At 32.8% G+C, this 26217-nt stretch overlaps 2 protein-coding genes across 2 annotated transcripts; one reads left to right on the top strand and one right to left on the bottom strand.

The window, feature by feature from the left end:
• The first annotated feature begins 4259 nt into the window (after positions 1–4259).
• On the top strand, positions 4260–6122 carry LOC112734834 (probable UDP-glucosyl transferase 73B6). The gene is made up of 2 exons (XM_025784326.3): positions 4260–4929; positions 5147–6122. Exons 1-2 carry the CDS (start codon positions 4351–4353, stop codon positions 5981–5983), a joined length of 1416 nt encoding a protein of 471 aa, XP_025640111.1. The 5' UTR covers positions 4260–4350; the 3' UTR covers positions 5984–6122.
• Positions 6123–7687: 1565 nt separating this feature from the next.
• Positions 7688–13633, bottom strand: LOC112734831 (protein STRUBBELIG-RECEPTOR FAMILY 6). Its single transcript, XM_025784313.3, has 16 exons — positions 13280–13633; positions 12475–12604; positions 12279–12350; positions 12040–12102; positions 11884–11955; positions 11707–11778; positions 11374–11445; positions 11215–11280; positions 11052–11114; positions 10644–10951; positions 10135–10424; positions 9609–9880; positions 9382–9514; positions 9102–9238; positions 8624–8780; positions 7688–8036 (listed from the first exon to the last, which is right to left on the bottom strand). The coding sequence occupies exons 1-16, from the start codon at positions 13374–13376 to the stop codon at positions 7887–7889; spliced, it is 2154 nt and encodes a 717-aa protein (XP_025640098.1). The 5' UTR covers positions 13377–13633; the 3' UTR covers positions 7688–7886.
• Positions 13634–26217: the final 12584 nt, after the last annotated feature.

Here is a 26217-nt window from a genome sequence, read left to right as displayed (position 1 = left end):
AGCATACAAGCCCTAATGACTTGTATGCAGAGCTTTTCCGTTTCTATATATGTTTTTATTTTATTTTATTTTGTTTCGTATCTTATGGTGAATGAATGTGTTTTTTGGCATCTTGGAAGCTGATCTCACAAATAATTTTATTTATGCCAAAAATATTATATGCCAAAAAGTCTTGAAATGTATTGAAATGAAGAGCAAGTTAGAGATAATTTATGCCAAAAATATTATATACCAAAAAGAATATTTAAGAATCTATTGAGATGAAGTTTGAAATGGAGAGAGTGCAGGTGATAAATATTTCTTGTAAAAGTTTAGGAAGAATTTATCTTTTTAGTTGTGTTTATCTTTTTCTTTCATAAGAAAAAACAATATATTAGGAACATATAAAAGAACTATAAATTATTAAGTTGTTCGATAAAAATATTCTTTAAATGCTGTTGCTACTTTATCTTTTTAGCCTTTGATTGTTTTTATCTTTATATATTGCTGTTGCTTTAATAACCTAATATGTTGTTGTTGTTGCTTTAATGACCTAATATGTTTCTGTTGCTTTATTTTGCTTTAATTAATGTGTTTTGAACTTAGTATATTTCATAATTTATTGTTGTTGCATAAATGCTGGAAAGTGGCTTTTTGAACAAGTTTGAATGCTGATTTTCAATAAAATTGCTGTCTTTGTTGTTCATTGTTATGTATTCATAGTTTATCTTTATAATCTATATTGATTTCTTTGTTTTGTATTTGTAGAAATTGCATTAACCGGAGAAGATGATGATGAGTCTAGTGTGGATTCAGATTAAGCATGGTGGCTGTTTTGGTTTTTATTTGGTTTAAAGTGGTTGTTTCACTTTTTAAAGTGTGTTTGTTTTTATTGTTTGCTAGACATTTTTAATTGTCTTTATTTTATGTTTAATTGTTGGGACAAGTTGAATTTGTATTGAATTTGGATGTCATGTACTCTTGTTATTTTAGTTGATTGACGATTTTAAATTTCATTTTATAATGATTTAATTCTGATTATTAGGTTTAAAAAAACTAAAAAAACCGACCGAACCAAACCGCTGTTGGTTCGGTTCGGTTCGGTTGTCTAGAAAACAGCAAACCGAATGGTTGGTATTGTTGTAAAACCAAACAGGATGGTTCGGTTGGTTTTCGGTCCAAAATCGAACCAAACCGAACCGATTACACCCCTAGTGGGAGAGGCTAAGTACAGAAGGCACATTGACGTTAAAGCGAAAAAGGATAAAGAGGATGAAGATAGTAACAGTCCATTAGAGAAGGAGTACATCGACCGTGGAAAAAATCGTGTAGCCAAGGTGAATATTTTGCAGAAGACAGGACCGGTAATAAGAGTGGGGTTGCCTTTGAACAAGGATACAACAAAGCTGTTGAAGGGAGGAACCTTCGAAGCTAGGTTGGGACATGGCAGCAGAGATGTTGACATAGGTACCACGAGGGGAAGATCATGATAAGGGTAGAAAGGTCTTTGCAATTGAGGAGTTGGATGAATTCAAACAAAAAAACGGCAAATCTTATGATTAGGAAGGCAGTTATGGTGTCCCGAATTCTTTGGGATCCTTATTAAGCAGTGATGAAGCCACGTATGAAAAAATGGTATCCTGGGGTTATGGGAGAGTAAGATTTGGTGAGACTACTTTAGTAAAATTGAACTCTAATACGGGTTGTTTAAATTATAAAGGGCCCAATAGAAGTGCTCGGCATGACAAAGAAAAATGGTATGATATGGGCCAATACCAAATAGGCTCATTTGATGGAACAGGCCCTAGAGCCCTGGCGGGTCGTGTACTCACAACCAGAAGCAATCCAGCGGCACTTTACACGAATAGAAGAGGCCCGCAGCTTCTTGTTGGGGATGCTCATGGCTTCGGTTGCGCCATATGAGAGTGTGAGGTAGGGTGCGATGGTGCGTACATTGTTCTGCATATTCCTAAGTCTACTCCGGTGAAGGGGACTACGCGATCTTGGGAGAGAAGAGGGTGGAAGGTGCTGCCCTTCACGCAGTGGCTGTGGAGTTTGTAAGGCCCAACAACGACGAGGAGAATGGTGAGGAAACGGGAGGGCAGGAAGCAGGAGGGCTGGTTGTTGGTGGCGGCGGCTATGATGACCGTCGGGTAGAGGAAGATGACGTGGATAGTAGTAAATCGCGAAGAGCTTGTCGAACCACTACTAAGCTGACCGGCGTCGGGAAGGAGTTGATCGGTGGTGCAAGACAAAAGGCGAGTCTAGCGGAGAACTGTTTAGCCAAAAAAGTAAATGGTGTCGGGTTGATGGCATATTCTGATGAGAAACTAACAAAGAAGATATATGAGGCTGGTGCATAGGGTGACGTTGTAAGTGCAGGAGAGGCAGGAAAAACAGTAGCTAGGAATGAGCTCGGAGAGTTGAATGGATCCTGTGCCAGAGCAAATAGGGTGAATGTGACTGACAAAAGGAACACTGGAGCAAGCTCGATGATGGATGGTGAAGCGGAGGAATTAGATTCAGGGGGTGAAACTATTTTGTTGGAGAAAATTTGTGTCCAAGAGGAAGGGGCTATAAGGGGCTTAGAGAAGTCAGGATGTTCGGATAATGACATTGACAGAGAGCTGTACCAGGTAGAGCAAGGTGCTAGTTGGGTTGCAAACTTTGAGAAAAACAGAGTAGCTTGAGATTTGGCGATAGAATCAGGAGCTGTTCCTTATGATGAAGAAGATGATATTATGGCTGCTCTTCAAACTCAGAACGAAATTATTGCACAAAAAAGGAAGCAAGCAAAACAAAAAGAGAAAGCAAGAAGGAGTCGTCCTAAAAATTGGAATAAGGTGTGTAATATAGTTTTTAAATGCTTTTTAGTTTTTGGAATGTGAGGGGCTTAGGGGGTGTTGAAAGATTGAGTATGGTGAAAAATTTAAGACAAAATATAGTTTGAACATGTTAGGTTTAATAGAGACGAAAAAGCAAGTGGATACAAAGTTGATACAGTGTAATTTTGGAAAAATGATGCAGTGGGTGGGGTTCTTAAAAGTTTCGGACGGTGCTTTTAGAGGTTTTTTATTGTTGTGGGACGTACTGATATTTGACTTGCGTAATTGCTATAAAGGGGAGAGATGATTGTGTGTGGAAGGGGTATTGACGAACAAGAATTTTTATTGTGCGTTCTGCTCGTTAAGTTCTATCTATGGTTTGTGTCAAGTCCCTTTTTGCTACATATGTGACTTTAATGAGGTTGTGCAAGTGGAAAAAAGAAAAGGAGCTAATATGTTTACAGTATCAACAGTAGATTTTAAAACATGGATACAAGATATGGAGCTGGTGGTTCTAGAGATGAATGATCGGAAGTTTACGTGGTTTCGGGACCAATCGTGCAGTTACTTTGATCGGGTATTGGTTAGCGTGGGATGGATTGAAGAGTTTTCTGAGATGATGCTGAAAGGCAGGTAAAGAGGTTTATCTGATCATTGTCATTTGATTGTGGAGAACAGTAGATTGCTAGGGAGTCCGAAGCTGTTCCGGAGTTTAAATTTTTGGTTCACTCATGAGGGTTTTTCCTTTTAGTAGTTGACAGCATTGCTAGATATGACTATGGAGGGATCTTTGTTTATTTGATTAGTATGTGTTTTTTGTTTAGTTGCTATATTTTGTTGTGTTAAACTTTTTCTTTTAAAAAAAATATAATTAAAAATTTCATAAAACTATAGAGACTAATAGAATAATTAAACCGTCTAAAGACTATAAGTCCAAAACGACATATTTTAATAGAGGAGTATTATGGGGCCAGCAACTTTTGTGTTTTCTAACTATCAATTGGTCATCAATAATATTTTTAATGATGTGAGATTACATCCAATGGTGGAAGATCACTCACTTTTCTTTTGATAGTTAAATGCTAATCACAAAATACAAAAATTACTACCCCTAAACTTTCATGTTAACAAGAATTTATATTTTAATATATGCTCGTGCAACGCATGCCGAAGAGGTTCCTGAATCAAGGCGCTTCTGCCCTGCTGCTATGCCAAGTGTTGTTAAAAATTATAGCAAAATAAAAACAATAATATTAAATATTAAAAATATTATTTATATATTAAAATCAATAAAAAAATAATTATTATATATTTATATATAATATATATTATTTAATTTATTTTTAATATATATTTTATATTAATAATAAATTTTAAATTTTTAATAATGAATTTCAATGTAGACGTAGCATAATTGATTTAATATTTAACCTGAACTCGTGCAAAACGCGCCCTGGAACTTCAATCTTTAATCTTCTACTATGTATATACAGAACAAACCATAGCCAAATTCTATAGTAAAATTACCAACATTACAACAACAACAATGGGCAAGGAGAACCGCGAACTCCATGTTCTTTTCTTCCCGTTCTTTGCTAACGGTCACATAATCCCATGCGTTGACTTAGCCAGAGTCTTCGCCGCAAGAGGAGTGACATCCACCATAGTCACCACCACACACAACGCACCCTTCATCTCAAGAACGATAGGAAAATCCCAAATTACCCTCAGAACCATCAAGTTCCCGCCACCGGAGGAAACTGGCTTGCCTGAAGGATGCGAGAATTCAGAGTCGGCATTCGCACCGGATAAGCTCATCAAGTTCATGAAAGCCACCGTGCTCCTTCAACACCCACTCGAGCAAGTGCTGCAAGAACTGCATCCGAATTGTGTTGTTGCAGATATGTTCTTCCCTTGGGCCACAGACTCCGCCGCCAAATTCGGGATTCCAAGGATCGTGTTCCATGGGTTGGGCTTCTTCCCCTTGTGCGTTTCCGCTTGCATCAGAACTTATAAGCCACAAGACAAGGTTTCATCCTACACAGAACCTTTCTTGGTTCCCAACCTTCCCGGCGACATAACTCTGACCAAGATGCAGTTGCCACAAATCCCTCGAGATGACGAGGTCTCTTACTGTTAATTTCACTGTGGAGACTCCAGTTATTTTGATCAAAGCCATTAAATAATTCAACGTATTAGAATAAATTATCATCTAACTGTTTTAACTATCATCTTGATATCAAAATAACTCCACATAGTTTCTACCTATCTTCACCTTCTTCAATTGTTTAATATATTGTAATTGGTATTCAGTACTCACTAGTAGTATTTGTGCAACATAGGTATTCTGCAAGTTGCTTGATGATTCCAACGAATCGGAGTTGAAGAGCTTTGGTGTGATCGCCAACAGCTTCTACGAACTGGAACCAGTTTACGCCGATCATTACACCAAGGAGCTTGGTAGAAGAGCATGGTCGTTGGGTCCAGTTTCTCTATGCAGAGGAAGCGAAGCAGGGATCGACAAGCAGGAATGCTTGACGTGGCTTGAGACAAAGAAACCAAACTCCGTTATTTATGTGTGCTTTGGAAGCATGACAACGTTCCCAGACGCTCAGCTTAAAGAGATCGCGATGGGTCTAGAAGCTTCGAATCATCCATTCATCTGGGTAGTGAACAAAAGATCAAAAAAGAACGAGGAACAAGATGAGAAGAAGTTAGAGTGGCTCCCAGAAGGGTTTGAAGAGAGAATGGAAGGGAAGGGGCTGATCATAAGAGGTTGGGCGCCGCAAGTGATGATTCTTGAGCACGAAGCAGTTGGCGGGTTTGTTACGCATTGCGGTTGGAATTCGACGCTGGAAGGTGTTTGTGCCGGGGTGCCGATGGTGACGTGGCCGATGTATGCAGAGCAGTTTTATAATGCGATGTTTGTGAGGGACATAGTGAGGATTGGGGTTGGTGTTGGGGTTCAAACGTGGGTGGGGATGATGGGGGGTGAGCCGGTGAAGAAGGAGGTGATAGAGAAGGCGGTGAAGAGGGTAATGGAAGGTGAGGAAGCAGAGGAGATGAGGAGAAGAGCGAAGGAGCTTGGGAAGAAGGCTAAAGAAGCTGTGGAGGAAGGTGGATCGTCTTATTCGCAATTCAACTCTTTGATTGAGGATTTAAGATCGCGTGCTCAATGAGGTAGTCAAGTATCTGCAATTATGCATGAAGTCATTTGAGAGATGCAATTGGAATATCTCTTTGACCTTAAGTCCATACATGCTTGTATTGTATTGTATTCACCATTTTGAAATAATAATAATAATAGTTCTAAAATAATTACCGTGGAGATATAAATCCAATCGATTCAAATTATAATTCTTATGAATTATTTAATTATTAAATTATATTTATTTGGTGTATTGAATTTTTTATTCGTTTAAAAAGTTTCAAAAGCTATTTTTTAAAATTCTTGACTTATGAAAAGTCACATTAATGTTGTTTTGTAAAATTTTTTTAAATATATTTTTAACTTTTCGAAAAGTTGCTTAAGAGATTTTGAAAAAATAAAAAATTTTAGTTTTTATCTGATGGTGGTGATGACGGCATGGATATGGATAACGCCGGTGATGGAGCGAGGTAGAGCCGGTAAAGGAGAGAGAGCTAGAGTTTGAGAGTCTGAGAGAAGAGGAGAGTTCAGAGACAGAGAGTGAGAGAGGAGCGCCGTAACATTAGGGATTTAGGGTTAGGTCACATTACATTAGGATTTATTTGAAACAGTGCTATTTATATGATGTGCGGATATGCGGATGGATCCGCGGGTATCACTGCCAAATCTGCTATCCGATCCTAGTGCGGATCGGATAATATTCACAGATATTATCTGATCTATGTGCAGTCCTAGATTTATGTTGAGCAAAGCTTTAAGTTGCAACAGATTATATGTAGCACGCGTATGACAAACAAGTGAGGGGGAAAGGGAGCATGTCTAACCAATATTGCTTGGATCTATGATGCACACACTGACACGGACATGTCGATACGTGAATTTTAAAATCTTACATGACACGGGAACACGCATACATATAAAATATAAAGTATTTTTTAGATAAATCGTAACGATATTTTAATATTTTATTGATATTAAAATATAAATTAATTTTTTAAATTATTTTTAATGTCTTATTTTAATTATATCAAATATTTAAAATATTTTTTATTTTAATAAATAATAATATATACTATATCTAAATTTATTTTAAGAATATATATTAAGAATAAGATCGAATACGCTTACACGTGATGGTATTTAGGTGTGTCCAAGTGTGTTTGGAGAAAAATTTTTTATTTTTTATTGAGACACGGTTTGGACACAGCAAACACGCGTGTCGGACGAGTGTCATATCCAAAATGTGTCCGACACGCAGACACAGCAACTCAGCAAAATGTCCTTATTTCATAGATTTAGATAACTTGGATATATTTTTTATATGGATGTAGAACATTATTACTTAAAATATTGTCGGTTCGAGTTTTTATGCTCTAATTTGAGAAGTTTCTTATTGCTAAACGGTTTTGGATTTTGAAATCTAAAGATGAAACAGTTTTAAAATGAGAATAAAAAAAAGTAATACTCTTATTTGAGAAATTTCTAATTGTTAAACGATTTTAGATTTTAAATTTGAATATGAAGATGAAATAGTTTTGGAATGAGAGTAGAAGAAAATATTTCGGAATGAGAGTGGAAAAAAACTGAAAACGCGCGTAATTTGAATTAGTATCTGTAGAGTGCGTTATCAGGTAACCTTCTTACCTTATCATAACTTATTAATTGTTGTATATTATAAATAAATTTACAAAAAAAATAAAAAAATAAAATAATAAAAGATAAAACAAAGCTTGAATTGTGCAAAATAATATAATTATTTATATTACCAACAAATTGAAAGGACTAACGCTGTATATTACACGAAAAAAATTGTTCAATCTCAAACAATAATAGAAGGTACATTCAAAGAAAGAGAGAATAATATTATTTTGTTTTTCCTTTCCATTTTTAAGCCATTCTATTAAACACAATGATCTTATTATTTGCAATAAAATTTACATGTCTGGTGTATCAGGCTCATCACCCGCTCTTGGTGTTCCTCCTTGCTCAGTCCCAAATGTCCTTTTGCTCATGTTTGCTCTCTGCACTAACCGAACTAATGCTTGAACCACTTCCGACATCGGTGGTCGGAATTCTGGCTCCGGCTGCCAAAACAATCATTACATTATATTACAACAATCATGTAGTTAGTTAGTTACTTTTCCTGAAATGATAAATACATTAAAAGCACATATAAATCCTCCCTTTGACATGAGTTTTGGCATTTGGATCACCCTAACATTTAGGCTGTTTTTTCTTTTTAAGGCATCTACTCCAATATGTCAAAAACATCCTTCCATGAAGATATTTGTTTTGTTACACTTTAAAAGCGTGACTTATAAGAAAAAGTAACGATTTAAAGGAAATATCAACGCTTTTAGATAAAGGCAACGCTCTTCTAACATGCTAAATCAAACCCTACAATCCACATGCTAAATCAAACCCTACAATCCACCACCCGATTGTCAAAAGGAAGCATCTTCATATAAAGACAATTATAGTCTTCATTGGAGTACCCACCTCTTTTTTAAGTGCGTAGTAGCTAAACAAGTAACTTAGGTTGTGTTTGTTTACTCTCTCAAAACAATAAGACACGGACACAAAGACACACATACACATAGACGCATATGAATATATGTAGTTTATTTGGTTGTTAAGACAACAAAAAGGAGACATATATGTGTGACATTACCTGAACACAAAGTGCGATAACATCGGCAAAACGGGACAGCGACTTAACCGGGTATAGCCCTTCCAGCGCAGGATCAACCATTTTAGCCAATGCATCGATATCATGGAGTTGTGGTGTCGCCCACCGTACCAAAGACTGCTCGTATCTTGGCCTTGAGCTGCCGAAGGAGTTTTTTAAACAACAAAATACAAATGATATCAAAAGAAATTGGTGCATCTACCTACCCTAACTACTTTGAAGGGTTTTATATTATAGATTAAACTATATATGTTACTAAATGCGCTGTTGATTTTGGAGAGCATGCGAATGTTAAAACTAGTCACATGAAGATGTCTTCATGTGAAAATAATAGTTGAAAACCGTTAGATAGTTTGATATTTTTTACTAAACTATTGACATAACACGTGTTTACATCTCAGCTATCATCTTCCCATGAAGACATTTTCACGAGTAACCACCTAAAAGATGCTTCAATTACCTGTCAAACGGTTTCCTTCCACTAAGAAGTTCCAACATGACAACTCCAAAGCTGTAGACATCACTCTTAAGCGTATACTGACCGGACATACCAACTTCCGGTGCTTCGTATCCCGATCCAGCATTATTGTTCAATACCTGAACATGAGACGATATTTAGAACTAATAAATTTCATATGTAAGCCGTGTGACACAAGATAAAAGGAAAAAATGCATTCATTAAGAGAGCATCCATTTGAAACTGAAATTCACAGCATATTTGTTCCAAAAATTAAAATCACCTGGTCTGCATTTGGAATATAGCTTGCCAATCCACAATCTGAAAGATGAGGGTTAAGATCTGAATCAAGCAATATGTTGGTTGACTTAATATCCTTATGAACAACCGAAGGCGAACAAACTTCATGTAGGTACCTTAAAAAAAGAGAAAGAAGAGGTTGGTTATTGACTTTTGGGGAAAGAAACAAGAGGTCATTATTCTATTTACACTTGCAAACAACTAACTCACTCTAAGGCGCGAGCTGTCCCTAGAGCGATCTTGACACGAGAGTTCCATATCAATGGTTTGCTGTACTCATCAGGTAGGTGAAGGAAGTCATGCAGCGATCCATTTTTATGGAACTCGTAGACCAAGAGGTGTTGTCCATGCTCCGAACAATAACCAACAAGCTCTGTCACATTTTGATGATGCAAATGGGAGATGTTTGAGACTACTTCCACAAAATCGTTGGATGAATCATGGGGAATGATAGATGAATCTATCTTCTTTACTGCAAGAACCTACAATAATTCATGTCAAAGTCAAAACCATTAATAAGCCTCTGCATGGATTCAGAAGATATGTTAACATTTTTTGACATATATCATCAAGTGTATTAGCAATTTAGCATGCTTATATATATTGAGAAAGACTCAGGTGAGTCACTTTTAAGACATTTCCAAGGGCATGGCATTATTTTTGGATTTTCCATATCTTTGCCCGCAGAATAAGACATAGAATTGGACTTGTAAAGTAAGGATGCGATAAGGAGTACCTTTCCATCATCGAATTGTGCACGGTATACACGTCCGAAAGACCCCTCACCAAGGAGTTGATCCACACTGAAGCTTGAAGTAGCAATCTGCAGGTCAGCTATAGAATATGCTTTCACATTTGCGGGAGCGGCGACAGTCTTCTTGACAGCAGTTGGCTTCTTTGGAATTTCTTCCTCGTCGAATGATTTGAGAGGTGGGGGTTTAATAGGGGGTTTAACATTTATTGGTTCCACAGGAGTGTCAAATGTTTTCAAGTCAATCACAGAGGAACTCTGCATAGAATTCAATCCTGCATTATGAAATGTTGTAATATGTTACTTCTGATAACTAACTCATCACAATCCACAAGTAGAATTAAGCATATAAAGTAAGGTCTATATCAAACACATTTCAAGAAGAGAATGAAATGTGAAACTATTTAAAATGAGAAATAAGTAGCATAAAGTTAATCATAAAGGAAAAAGGTAAGAAAGGATTTTCAATAGTATGCGAGAACCAAGATACAAACCGTGCACTTCATTTGAAGCTAGAGGAGCCAACGGCTGATTGTCAAGCTTTTCCGTGTCTAATGACGACGACTTCTTGGATCTTCTCTTCACCAGGAAGAATGCTACTATTGCCCCAACAACCAATATGGAGATCACTATTCCAGCAACGCCACCGGCTCCAATACCAGATTTTTTACCCCCATCACTAGAGCTACCACCTGATGAGCTGCCGTGCCCACCGGATTTGTGGTGACGGCTGGTTGTTGCTGGAGGTGTCCCAGGAGGTGGAGGGGGCGCAGGCCCCGAGCTCCATGAATTACCACCCTTTCTGTCATTTTAAACCTTGGCTTATCATTCAAGATTTATATAATGAAATAAACAAATAAATATTCTTAGTTTGAAAAATTGCAGATAATGGTAATACTCACTGTAGGTCTATGCCATTCAGCTGTTCCGGTATCCAGCCTGTAAAATGATTGTTTTCCACATTCCTGAGAGAAATATTCAGAAAATAATTAGAACTTGAAAGGTTATTATATAAATATAGGAAAGAAGTTTTCCATGGCAGCAAATGACATAAAAGAGGCTCACAAAGTGTCAAGTGGCAGGTTAGCAAGAACATCGATGGTGCCCGTGAACTGGTTGTTTTGCAGATACCTAAAAAAAGACAAATAAGTCCACTTAGAATGCAATCAATACCATGCAAACATGAAGAAAAAAGAAAGAAAGAATACAAAACTCGATGCTTACAAGGTTGACAAGCTCGAAAGTGAGCTCATTGTCTGAGGGAGATCCCCTGTCAGCGAATTGGACGAAAGATCCCTACAACAGGTTACAGATATTATAGTTGATGGATCAGTAACTCAAAAGTTTTAGATTACAAGAATCATATGCATGTAAATATCACAAAATAGCCAATGTATATGAAGCCTTTTTGCAGAAACAAATAAAGAATATGAATTAGCATGGAATCAGAAGTAATATTAAATTTTTAAGTACAAAATTTTAATGAATCCACAAGAAAAACAAAGAAGTCATAACATCAATGTTGCTGAAAGGTATATGGAATTGGGGGAATCTTACAGTGTAGAGAGGGAAGTAAGCTTTGAAAAGTCAACAGTCAATCCTTGTTGGAACTGGTTGTGACCAAGATTCCTACAGAATCAATGTTAATTTTGCATATTACTACAGTGGCTTAGCAAGGAGGTTTATAGGTATACAATGAAAAGCATATAAGAATTCAAGAATATAGTTACATACAGGTATTTAAGCGAAGCAATTTGAGAGATCGAATATGGGATCGGCCCATTGAAATTATTATTAGCGAGGTTTCTGCATACAAAGACGTATTAAGTATGTTAGAATTCGACTACCAAAAGTCCGAGAAACAAAAATAAACAGAAGTTTAAGACATACAGGTGCTGCAAATTTGGAGGGAGTTGGTACCAGCTGCCACCAAGATTGTTGTTACTCAAGTCACTGCAAAGATTTTCGATTTACGACGACAGTAACAATACATACAAAACTGGATATACAATGAACAAGATCATTAAGGCTGCATTTGGATATTGTCACAGGACACAGTACAGGACAGATTTTCTCCGTGTCTCTGTATTTTATGTCCTGAAACAGTTACCGAACAAGGCTTAACTTACAAATAAGTCACAGATGTCAAGCTTTCGAGCTGGTAACCCAAAGTTCCACCAAGTTGAAGACCAGGTAACTTGCTGATAAGAAGTAAATGATCGGAAAAAAACCAAACAACAACACACATATCAGACATTGGAGCCGAAAAGAGTAATAATCGAAACATGTACAAAGTGATTAGGATTTAGGAGATTAAGTCTTCACATCTCAGTGACGCGATTGTCCTTGCAACTAATGCCTTTCCAAGACTGTCCACAAGGATCGTTGCCATTCTGAGGCCAATTTAGTTGAGATGGTGAGTTCATATTCTGATACAAGCTCCTTAGAGCATTAGCTGCATCAAACATTCAGGATAACAAAGTTTTGAGGACACAGAAACAAACATTGAAGTCAAAAGTAAAGGAATGAAATTGGAAGATGAAGATTCCCATTCATATCACAGGAAATCATGAGAAAAAACATGCCAATCATACTATTATTACATCAGAAAGTACTTGATTTTGGATCACTTGTTAGCAACCTTGTTCCTACTGAAGAGAGCAAGAATTGTATGTCAACTAACTACTATTACCACTCATAACAGATAGAACATGGCTTAAACACAATAATTAAAAATAAAAGTAAAAACATCAACTAAAAAAAAAAAGAAGAAAATTAAACACCCACATTTATTCATGGTAATAGAATTTACATTAATTCAGATGAACAGAAACTCATAAATTAATTTTAAAAAAAATTACAAACTTTGTTCCAAAATCCAAATCTAACTAGTCTACTGGAAAATCAGCTGAACTATACAGATAAATTTCAAATAATTAAAAAAAATAAAAAAGCAAAAACAGAAAATTGGAACATAAGACAATTATAGCAAGAAGTACTCTTCACTAAAACACTGTATACAACTAACACATCCAACTACAAAAGAAACACACACATTGAAAAAATAAAGTTTGAAGGAAAAAAGAAAAAAATGAACATGATTGAATTATTAATGAACAGCATCACTGACCATCATTTGGATCTGTGTCACCATTAATGCCAATGACCAAGAAACAGAGAATGCAGGTGCTGATGAGAACCAGCACCAGCCTTCGATCCTCCATCATCTGAATCAACCAATTGTTGTTCTTTTTTGGTGAAATTCTTCCAACCCAGAATCCAATTTGGCTGTGAAATCAACCCCTTTTTGTCAAAAATGGATTTTTATTATTAAATATTAGATGGGGTGTTCATGTGAATGAGATGCTATATATGTTTGTTGTTGCTGCCGAGTAAAAGCAAAGCTGGCAAGCACGAATCGCCAGAAGAATCCAAAGCCACCACTTACTTTAGTTTATCACTCTTACTTGTTAAGTGTGAATTTAATTACTAGATTTATGAAATCAACTTTTATAATTTGGATTAGTAAGATAAAAATAATTCAGAAAATAATCATGTATCATTACTACATATATATTTACTTGAGATTAATTTGGGGAAGTAAGATAAAAAGTAAAAACAATTAACTATTAGTCACTAATATAAAATATATATTAAAATATAAAATATATATTAAAAATAAATTAAATAATATATATTTTTATATAAATACATAATAATTAATTTTGATTATTGACTTTCCTATACAAATAACATTTATTAATCATATTAATTATTGAAAAATATGTGACATATATAGTATATATAGTATTGGAAAAAGAATTAGAATTAACATTTTTTACAATTATTAGTTAACATTTTTGTAATTTATTTTTTTCTCTATAATAACAATTTAAAATTTTTCTTTCGTCTACTATTTTATTATTATATTTTTTAAAAAAAATCCTTTGTATTGATTTAAATAAGATAAACGATTTGAATTTTTTTTTTCGTCTAACCACTAGTTAATTTTTTATTTTTAATTTACTTTTTAATATATTAACAATTTAGCTTTTTGACTTTTATTTAGCTACTATTTTGTTAGTTGATTTTTTTTTGTTAAATAATTAATTCTCTAATAACAAAATTGATTTTTAGTATAAGCTTTTTTTGTTAATTAATAACAATAAAAATTAAATAGTTTTAATGATGTAATTTTATATAATTATTTGGTGACAAAAATATAATTTGAAACAAAGGTTGTATTATATCTTAACATGTGTAATTTCATTATTTATTATAAAATAGTAAAGTTGGTAACATTTGAGTGAAAGATTTTATTCTGATTATCATCGCTTAAAAAATTATCTATATATAAATAAATATCTAATTTTGTATTGATATAAATGAGAAACTAGTTAATTCTTGTAATAATAAAATTATTATTATTATTATTATTATTATTATTATTATTATTATTATTATTATTATTATTATTATTATTATTATTATTATTATTATTATGTCATTCTGATCTCTAATTGTACAGTTGATGAAGTTTTCAATTACTTACTAATAAAGTCACCGTTAGTTTACAAAATCGTCATTAAGCATACCAAGCTATAGTTTTAGAACTGTAAACTGTTATACGTGGCTTTTCAATTTCATGCCAACGGTTACGTCAAAAAAGTCAAAGAAACATCATTTACTCAAAATTACCATAGAGGAAAATTGAGTAATAATAAATATTTTAAAATTTAATTTTAATGTATTTAATTATTATTTTTTTTACTCGTTTACTAATTAGATTTATGTATTTAATTAGATAATTTTTTAAATAATAAGTTTAAAAATTAATTACTTTTTCAGATAATAATATACGATTACATATGTGTAAAATTTTTTATTTTTTACAGTATCTCTTAGTTCGATAGATTAAAAATTAATTTATTGCATATTGAAATTTTATTTAAAAACTTGTTTCTGGTCAATGAATTATTATATACACAAAGTAAAATCTAAACACTGATACAGTGACACTTATTCAAACGGATTGATAAACTATTTACTAAAAGTAGAACAATCCTAAATTTTTTTACACCAGTAGTATATAAAAATTAAATTCTAAAAAGATTTAATTATTTTGTTAGTTTTTATAATTTTATTAAATTTTTAATTAAATTTTTATATTTTTTTCAATTGAGTCTTTATATTATTTTAATTTTGTAATTAAGTCCTTTTTAATATAAAAAAATATTAAAATTAACTGAATATTTCTTTCTAAATTGAAAGTATTTATAATTAAAAACTTAATTAAATTTTTTATCGCATTTATTTTGATAAAAATATTATGTTAATTTTAAGAACATAATTATAAAATTAAAAGTAGTGTAAAGACCTAATTAAAAAAAATATAAAAACTTAATTAAAAATTTAATAAAACTATAGAAACTAACCATAATTAAAATTTCTAAAAATTAATATAACAATTTCTTAATTCAGTAAGCTAAGGTAATAAGCTTAATTAAAATTTAATTGTTGTAGTATCATAGGTAAAGAGTCTTAAGTAACTAATGTCGCTTTTCTAATATATATAATGGATTGATTGGATTCTATCTGTCCCTTCTACAACAACTATGAAATGTCAATAAATCATTTGTGACTTGAATTGAAATGATAATAATGGAGAGTGGAGACCATGATATGAGCATGTATATAGTTTAGTTTACATATGATATCCAATCTATTCTAATTTAATTCTAATAATAATAATAATAATAACGTGTATGCAATGCAAAGTTAATAGTGGAAACAAAAGTCAGCATTATGTTACGCGTAATGAACTGGATTTCATGCAATCAGCATCAATTGCCACACTGTGATTCAAGATTGGTTTCAATGTCAATTTTTCATATATTTTTTTATTACTATTATTATTAATATTATTATTATCAAACAGTAGCTTTAATTTGCCCTTTTTTGTCCTTTATATCAACCACAAATACTATTTCCTTTTTTAATGTTTTCACTTTTCAGGATAAGGTTTTGATGATGACATGGTATATTTGCTCATGTTATAAAGGAAATCTTGTTCTTTTCGAAATATATAAATTCACTACTACCACTAAATTGATTTGATTGAAGCTGTCGGTTGTTAATTTACCATGTTTTATTAAGTTTTTTTAATTAAACTTTTACTCAACTCCGATCCGATCATATTATAAGAAATTAAATAAACTTTAAAATATTTAGACTTATCGCATAATTTTTAGAGAAAACGATAAATAAACTTTTAATTTGATAATAAATAAAATCTTTTTTAATAAATTAAAAATACAAAAACTTCTCTCATCTTCTAAAATACGAAATATTTAAATCGTTCCATTTAAAATATATGAAGACAAATACATGAAAGACATTTTTCATATTTTTAACTAGTCAAAGACTTATTTATTTTCAATTAAAAAATTAAATTTTTTTTTATTTTTAATATAATATTAGAATAAAATTTTAGAAATATATATTATTGATCACACTTACTTTGTATACAAGTTCAAGTCTATACTCTAAATCTTTGTCCATGCCAGAATATGAGGAAATATATCATGTTTCACATTATCTAAACCTAAAAATTTCTAACATACACTATTAATTCATCATAAATTTAGTTTTACATATATATATATATATATATATATATATATATATATATATATATATATATATATATATATATATATATATATAACAAATCCTACCTAAATCTCTCATAGCTAGAGCTTTAGAACTATGAATCATTATGTTGATGAACAATGTCATTATGGATATCTTTTACCAAAATATAAAGAAGACAAATCAACTTAAGTCAGATCAATGAATTTGTTTGCTGCTAATTAGTCTGATTTGAGTCATTTACTTGTAAGATGTAGTTAACTTACATTATATAAGCTTGCATTTATTATCTTGTTGGTAAAGTATATTTTAGCGCCTAGTGTTTTGGCTAAGTTCTACTTTGTCTTAGAAAATATTTAGTAACTAATAAAATAAATTAGTCAAAAACAAAAATTTATCTTATTTAACATTAATTAATTATTATAATAATTAATAAATATTAAATAAGACTAATTTTAATAATTTTATTTGTCTCTTTAAAATTATTGTTTGTTTATAATATTTAAGAAATTTTACTTTTATTTTAAACATTTTATTATTTTTACTTTTGTTTTTCAGTTAAAATTATTTTTTTTTCAAAATTATCTTTTTACCTGTATTATTATCTTTTTATTTATTTTATTCTTTTTTTATTTTTATTTTCAAATTACTAGAATTGCCACTATGACTATTATAATTATAAATTTTGCCGTTAAAGAAAAGTATAATAAAAAAATATTTAAAAAATAATTTTAACAAAAGGACTAAAATAGGAAAAATAATATAATATTAAAAGTAAAATTAGAACTTAATCCAAATATTAGAAAATAATATTTTTTTATCTTTATATATATATATATATATATATATATATATATTTAAGTGAAGAATCTAAAAGTAATTTATTACTTTTAATTTGTTTAGTTTCTTTTCTCTTATTTTAACTTAACATAATATAAATAGATAAACAATAAAAATCGGAAACTTTTTTTTTTGTCAATAATCAATCAATATTTATTTATTTATTTTAAAATTTTATTTCTCTCTTAACGTTTGTCCATCACTATTTTGATTATGTGAGAAAAAATCCGACGGGGAGAAAAAGAGAGTGAGAGAGAGACAAATAGACAATTGATTCGAGAAAAATGATGCTTATATTAGTTTTTTTTTTTCCGAAAAAATAATTCATTCATAAAAAAAATTTAAAGACACTTATAAGATGAAACAAAATATTAAGTATACATCGAAAGATGAAAATAAAATATTTATTGTGCTGAACTATGTACTAAGAATAAATATAAAATTCGATTATAGAAAATTTTAACTTATAAAAATAAAGACAATTTTGTGCCTCTTTAATTTCTATATCCTCATAAATTCTATTGCAACATTGTAAACTCTTTCTTTTTTTTCTTGATAAACCCAAGTATTTTCTTGATCTGCAAGTTTTTTTCATGAAAAAATCTTTAAAATATGAGAGATCTACACCTAAAATATCTATTGAGGAAAACAAAAAACACCACAAAAAGAGAGAAATATACCATAAAAAGTTATTGAATCTGAAAATTTAAAAGATTTAGAATAGCGCCAGTAAGATCAATACTACTAAAAAAATTATTTTTAATAGTTATTTATTTTATTTTTAGTAATAATAAAAATAACTACTAATATATATAGTGATATTTAAACACTAATCATTTTATATTTTGTTGCTAAAAATTTTAGTGGCTATTATATAATTGATAGAAAAAACTTTTTTAGTAGTGACAAAAAGCATATAATTACTATTATAACATGTAATAATAATAAAAAATATTAATTGACATAAAAACATAAATTAAATAAGATATATAATAGCCATTATGTTATTATCGTTAAAAATTTGTCGCTAAAAATAATTTTTATTGTAGTATAAGTGCATGCAAGAGGAAATAAAGAAAGAGAAAAAGAGTTAACGGAAGCAGGAAAGAAAGGGTTGAAATAGCGCCACCACGACTTAGGATATTCACAAGTATAGATAATTCGATTACTCAAATAATCAAATTAATCTGATTATATTAGTTTTATACTCGACGAGATAGTTAAGTACAATTGGATCGAACACAATTAAATCCAACCTTAATTAGTTCAAATAATGATTTTAGTTAGGATTGTGGAATTCAAACCAACCTGATTACTGAATTAGGTTTTTAAAATATATATATTTATCTCCTCTAATTTAAATTATGATATTATTTAAGTATAAGTTCAATGATATATTGTTCTTTATTTTTTTACTATTACATATTATTTACATGTTTTCTTATTTTTTATATTTTTAATTTTTATAAATTTCATGTTCAATCAAATACCTAATTATTTGAATTGATTAAAATATAATCGATTCGATTCTTATTCTTTTTAAATCTGAACCAACTTAACCTGTAAATACTGAAAGAGCCTAGCAGCGGAAACGACACAAATGTCTAACACAAGAACAATATGGAAGCACTCACAACACAATATGGCAGCAACTATAACAAGCAAATATAACAAGTAAAGCAATAACAAAAACACACCAAGATTTTAACGTGGAAAACCCTCTCAATGTGAGAGGTAAAAACCACGGGTCGTCCAGACCAATGAAATAGCTCCACTATAATCAAATGAGGTACAAGAGAGTCTCAAACAAAGCACAAAAACGTGCATATAACCAGCCAAAACATCAATGCACCAAAGCTCACAAATAATAGGCAAGAAGATGAAATATACCCAAAAAACAGAGCTGATGTCGAAGCCAATTTCTCCCTCTGTAGACCTTCAATTAAAATCTCCACCGTTCATAATGAAGAACAAGATGTGAAGAATCTACAGTTCACATTTCACGTCAATCCAATGGTGAAAGAATAAGAAACTGCCGTTCCAAAATTTCTGCTCTGTGTAAAAACGGGAAACCTAATTTCTCTCTTGCGAAACCAATTTATCCTACTGCAAACCTCCAATCAACATCTCCACCGATCAGAATGAAGAACAAGATGATAAAAACATGTAGTTTAAATTTCAAGCCGATCCAACGGTGAACAATTGAGAAAATGCCATTTGAAATTTACTGCTTTGGGCAAAAACGGAAATTCTGTTTTTCCCTCTTCTCTCTCACTTGGTGGCTATTCTCTCTCTCTCTAAAAACCTCAAAAAACTGAATTGGGGTTGTGACACTAGGATGAAATAATACGCCCCCAAAATATTGGGCTTGGGCCTCACAAAGGAGAGAAAAAAAACCCAACAAATCTCCCCCTTCTCGACTAGGTGGAGGCCCTCGCCATTCTGGCGATCAAACAACATGTTTCAAACTTTTCTCTTGACAATGCTTTTGTCATCATATCAGCACCATTGTCATCAGTGTGAACTTTCTCAAGTTCCAACAACTTGGAATCTAACACATCCCGTATCCAGTGATACCTAACATCGATATGTTTAGATCTTGGATGAAAAGTAGAATTCTTGGCAAGATGAATAGCACTTTGGCTATCACACAACAACACATAACGGTCTTGCTTGAAACCAAGTGCTGCAAGAAACTTCTTCATCCACAACAACTTTTTACATGCTTCAGTTGCTGCAATAAACTTTGCCTCTGTGATAGAAAGTGCAACACACTTCTGTAACCTTGACTGCCATGAAATAGCTCCCCCTGCAAACTTGACCAAATAACCTGAAGTAGACTTTCGAGAATCAATATCTCCTGCCATGTCTGCATCAGTAAAGCCAACTAGCAAAGGTTTCTCACCACCAAAACTCAAACTCAAGTTAGTTGTACCTTTGAGATATCTCATAATCCATTTAACAGCATTCCAATGTTCTTTACCAGGATTAGAGAGAAAACGACTCACAGTACCAACCGCATGAGCAATGTCTGGTCTAGTACACACCATAGCATACATCAAGCTTCCAACAGCTGAGGCATAAGGAATTTCATTCATTGCTTGTTTCTCCTCATCAGTGGTTGGACACTGCTTGGTACTCAACTTAAAATGAGGAGCAAAAGAACTAGCAATACATTTGGCATCATTCATGCCAAACATTTGAAGCACCTTTTTTATGTACTTCTCCTGTGACAAATAAAGCTTCTTGGAATCTCTATAACGAGTAATAGTCATGCCCAAAATCTGTTTGGCAGGACCCAAGTCCTTCATAGCAAAGAACCTGCTCAACTGTTTCTTCAACTCATTAATCCTCAAAGCATTCTTGCCCACAATCAAAATATCGTCCACGTAAAGCAAAAGAATGATAAAATCATCATCAGAAAATTTTTGCACAAATACACAATGATCTGAAGTTGTCTTACGGTAACCATGCTTCCCCATAACAGATTCAAACTTCTTGTACCACTGTCTTGGAGCTTGCTTTAACCCATAAAGACTCTTCTTAAGCTTGCACACAAAATCTTCCTTTCCTTTAACAACAAAGCCCTCCGGTTGCTCCATGTAGATCTCCTTATCTAAATCACCATGAAGAAAAGCTGTCTTCACATCCATTTGCTCAATCTTCAAATCAAGAGATGCTGCTAATCCAAGCACAGCGCGAATGGATGACATCCTCACAACAGGAGAAAAGATCTCCTCATAATCAACACCTTTTCTCTGGCTAAAACCTCTAACAACCAATCTAGCCTTATACCGAGGCTTAGAATTGTGTTCTTCATTCTTGATTCTGAATACCCATTTGTTCTTCAAAACTCACATACCCTTCGATAGCTTCACCAACTCATAGGTATCATTCTCAAGCAAGGACTTCATTTCTTCTTGCATAGCTTCAAGCCATTGAGCTTTGCTTTCATCTTCAACAGCCTCTTCAAAGCATTCAGGTTCTCCCCCATCAGTCAACAAAACAAACTCATGTGGAGAATACCTTGATGAAGGCTTCCTCTCTCTTGTAGACCTTCTGAGTGCATTTGCAGGAATTTCCAAAGCTGGTTCTTCATCTTGATCATCATCACCAACTTCATCAAGTATCGGATCAACTGTTCCATCTTCACCTGCACTTGTATCATGCTCATTATTTTGAGCTTCAACTCTACCATCTTCTACCATAGGCATAGAGGGAGTAATATCCATCTCGGAAAAATCATCACTAGGCTGAACCATTGGCTTCTCTGCATGATCAACATCCTTCAATGTTTGGTCTTCAACAAAGACAACATCTCTACTTCGAATCACCTTCTTGTTAGCAGGATCATAAAACCTGTAACCAAACTCATCCATGCCATAGCCAATAAAAATACACTGCCTAGTCTTTACATCAAGTTTAGATCTCTCATCTTTAGGAATATGAACAAAAGCTTTACATCCAAAGACTCTTAAATGATCATAAGAAACATCATTACCTGACCATACCTTCTCTGGCACTTCAAATTGCAAGGGAACACATGGTGTCCAGTTCAAGACATGAACAACAGTGCTCAAAGCTTCACCCCAAAAGGATTTTGCCAATCTAGATTGTGCCAACAAGCACCTAACTCTTTCAACCAGTGTTCTGTTCATCCTTTCAGCCAAGCCATTCAACTGAGGAGTCTTTGGAGGAGTCTTCTGATGTCTTATACCATGCTCTTTACAATAAGTATCAAATGGACCTGAGTACTCACCACCATTGTCAGTACGAATGCATTTCAACTTCTTCCCAGTTTCTCTTTCAACAGAAGCTTGAAATTGCTTGAACACATTCAAAACTTGATCTTTGGTCTTCAAAGTGTAAACCCATAATTTTCTAGAATGATCATCAATACAGATTACAAAATAGATAGACCCTCCAAGTGTTCTTGTCTTCATCGGCCCACATACATCAGAATGCACCAAGTCAAGTATCTCCGCCTTCCTTGAAGGTGGATGGCTCTTAAAAGAGACCCTGTTTTGTTTTCCAGCAAAACAATGATTGCACTTTTGCAAAGCAACCTTACAACCAGATAAAAGATTCTTCTTGGATAACATATTCATGCCTTTCTCACTCATATGACATAATCTCTTATGCTATAAATCAGTTTCATCAACAAACTCAGCAGCAATAACAACATCTTTCATAATCTTTGCTTGAGTTAAATAAAGAGTAGAGTGTCTTGTACTTCTAGCAACAACCATGGAACCCTTGGTGAGCTTCCAACTATCACGAGAAAATGAGCTATCCAAGTCTTCATCACACAACTTACCAACAGAAAGTAAGTTCAATCGAATATCTAGAACATGCTTCACACGCTTCAAAGTCAACTTGGTACCGTTGGAGGTTTCTAAGCAAACCTATCCAACACCAGCACATTTTGCAACACCTTGATGAGCCATTTTCACATCACCAAAATCACCAGGAGTATAAGATGTAAACAAATCCCTCCTAGATGTAACATGAATAGAAGCACCACTATCAATCACCCAACTAGTGCTATTATCAACAAGGTTAACAGATTCAAACTCCTCAACAACAAGAAAATCATCATGAGTTACATTAACCTTGTCTTCCTTGCTACCATCATCTTTATTTGTGCTCTTATCTTTACTTGCCTTGGCTTTCTCCTTCTTTAGCTGCCAACAAAATCTCTTCACATGTCCCTTTTGACCACAATGATGACACTCAATATTCTTATACTTTTCTCGAGACTTGCTTCTGCTTTGATCTCTACCTTTAGGACCTCGACTTTTGCTTCTCCCCCTAGACTCAGAAACAAGAACATCTGAATGTGTAGTCGATGTACCTTGTGACTTTCTTCTCATATCTTCATTCAAAACACTGCTCTTGGCAAGATCCATAGAGATTACACCATCAGGAGCAGAATTGGACAATGACATTCTGAGAATTTTCCACGAGTCTGGTAAGGAGCCAAGAAGTAACAATCCTTGAACCTCTTCATCAAACTTGATGCCCATGAAAGATAACTGATTCATAATTCCTTGGAAATTATTCAAGTGATTTGTCATTGATGTCCCATCTGTATACTTCAAAGCCAACAACTGCTTGATCAAAAACATCTTGTTATTCCCAGTTTTTCGAGCATACAACTGTTCAAGCTTAATCCAAAGGGTTCGAGCATGTGTCTCTCCAATAATATGGTTCAACACATTATCGTCAACCCACTGCCTAATATATCCACAGACTTGTCTATGCAACAAAATCCAATCATCATCAGACTTATCATTAGGCTTCTCTGTACCAAAAACTGGTTGATGAAAATTTTTGACATAAAGCAAATCTTCCATCTTTGACTTCCACAAATCATAATTAGGACCATTAAGAGTGATCATCCTACTAGTATTAGTATTAGCTTCCATTGTTCACAGAATTACAAGCCCAGAAAAATACCAACAAGCTCTAATGCCAGTATGAAAGAGCCTAGCAGCGGAAACGACACAAATGTCCAACACAAGAACAATATGGAGGCACTCACAACACAATATGGCAGCAACTATAACAAGCAAATATAGCAAGTAAAGCAATAACAAGAACACACCAAGATTTTAACGTGAAAAACCCCCTCAATGTGAGAGGTAAAAACCACGGGTCGTCCAGACCAATGAAATAGCTCCACTATAATCAAATGAGGTACAAGAGAGTCTCAAACAAAGCACAAAAACGTGCATATAACCAGCCAAAACATCAATGCACCAAAGCTCACAAATAATAGGCAAGAAGATGAAATATACCCAAAAAATAGAGCTGATGTCGAAGCCGATTTCTCCCTCTGTAGACCTCTAATTATCAGAATGAAGAACAAGATGTGAAGAATCTACAGTTCAAATTTCACGTCGATCCAACGGTGAAAGAATGAGAATCTGCCGTTCTAAAATTTCTGCTCTGTGTAAAAACGGGAAACCTAATTTCTCTCTTGCGAAACCAATTTCTCCTACTGAAAACCTCCAATCAACATCTCCACCGATCAGAATGAAGAACTAGATGATAAGAACATGCAGTTTAAATTCCAAGTCGATCCAACGGTGAACAACTGAGAAACTGTCATTTAAAATTTACTGCTTTGGACAAAAACGGAAATTCTGTTTTTCCCTCTTCTCTCTCACTTGGTGGCTATTCTCTCTCTTTCAAAAAACCTCAAAAAATTGAATTGGGGTTGTGACACTAGGGTGCAAGAATACACCCCCAAAATGTTGGACTTGAGCCTCACAAAGGAGAGAAAAAAAACCCAACAAATACCTATATTTTTCTCTGCCTTGTAAATTGGTTGCAGCAGCGAGCCAACGACGACAACCATCCTTACAATTTTTTTATCTTCAGATGAGAGAGAGAGGACATCAAAACTGCTTTACAGAGAGAAAGAGAAAAAGCAAATATATTACTTCATGCTTATGTCGTTAATTTGTCATTGTAGAGAGAAAAACAAAAATTATTTTTATAAAATTATTGGTTGATTATTAGTAAAGAAAAAAATTTATTCTCAACTATTTATTATAGTCTCTTTTTTCATTTTGGAATTTATTTATACATATTTTAATTAACACCTCCTCGTTTAGAAAATAAACATGAATAGTTTTTAATTTTTTATTTTATTATTTTATTCTAAACAAAATGGTCAAAATTTAAACTGGCTTCGAATAGTTATAGTGAAGGAACTTTCGATTCGTTGCTTTAAGTCAAAGAAAGGCAAATGAGAAATATTCTTCATACGCGGGTCATTTGAAAACATTTATAACAACGATTTTACACCAACTTAAAAAGGGACATTAGCACATAATAATAATTGCCATATAAATTCTGAAATCATCACTAAAAGCAATTCTCTTTCTGGAAACACATCATCATGATTTGCAAATTAAAACCTCTTTGTTGATAGAGTAAAGTAAAACAAATGATATTCAAAACGATGTTTATGCATGATTGGCATATTAACAATGACAATTTTAAGTCATTTGTTACCTACGAAAAATAAAATCCTCATGGAACAAAATATTTGAAGATTTAAAATAAATTTTTTGTTACATTTTTATGTTATTATCGATCAATTATACTTTTATAAAATTACTCATTTCAAAAATTTAAACTAATAAGAGAAGGTATAAATGATTATATTTTTAACAAGTTCTCTCACCTAAGAGTCTCTTTTAGGTTTGCGTAAAATTTAGGTTAAATTATATAGTTGGTTCCTACTCTTTCAATAAAATTATAAATTAGTCTATACACTTTAAAAATTTGTAATTGGATCTCTAAAGAGAATTAAAATTTACAATTTAGTCTTCACTGTTCAAAAATGTTGATTTAACAAAATATTCTCAGAATATGCTGAGAATATTCTATTAAATAGAAAATATGTTGAGAATATTCTATTAAATCAAACACTTTTTGAACGATGGAGACTAAATTATAAATTTAATTTTGTTTAGGAACCTAATTACAAAAATTTAAAGTGTAAGAAACAATTTATAATTTTACTAAAAGTGTAGGGACCAACTGTGTAATTTAACCTAAAAT

Source organism: Arachis hypogaea, chromosome 2 (genome assembly GCF_003086295.3).
Source record: "Arachis hypogaea cultivar Tifrunner chromosome 2, arahy.Tifrunner.gnm2.J5K5, whole genome shotgun sequence".
In the NCBI taxonomy this organism is placed as follows: domain Eukaryota; kingdom Viridiplantae; phylum Streptophyta; class Magnoliopsida; order Fabales; family Fabaceae; genus Arachis; species Arachis hypogaea.
Note: the sequence above shows the minus strand (reverse complement) of the source record. Positions and strands in the feature narration are given on the sequence as shown.

Bases quoted from the DNA above. Each gene is read 5' to 3' on its own strand.
- LOC112734834 (XM_025784326.3), top strand. From the start codon at position 4,351: ATGGGCAAGGAGAACCGCGAACTCCATGTTCTTTTCTTCCCGTTCTTT. The intron at 4,930-5,146 runs GTCTCTTACTGT...TGTGCAACATAG, and splicing joins AAATCCCTCGAGATGACGAG to GTATTCTGCAAGTTGCTTGA.
- LOC112734831 (XM_025784313.3), bottom strand. From the start codon at position 13,376: ATGATGGAGGATCGAAGGCTGGTGCTGGTTCTCATCAGCACCTGCATT. The intron at 11,115-11,214 runs GTGAGCCTCTTT...TATTTCTCTCAG, and splicing joins AACCTGCCACTTGACACTTT to GAATGTGGAAAACAATCATT. The intron at 10,952-11,051 runs GTGAGTATTACC...TTAAAATGACAG, and splicing joins CTGAATGGCATAGACCTACA to AAAGGGTGGTAATTCATGGA.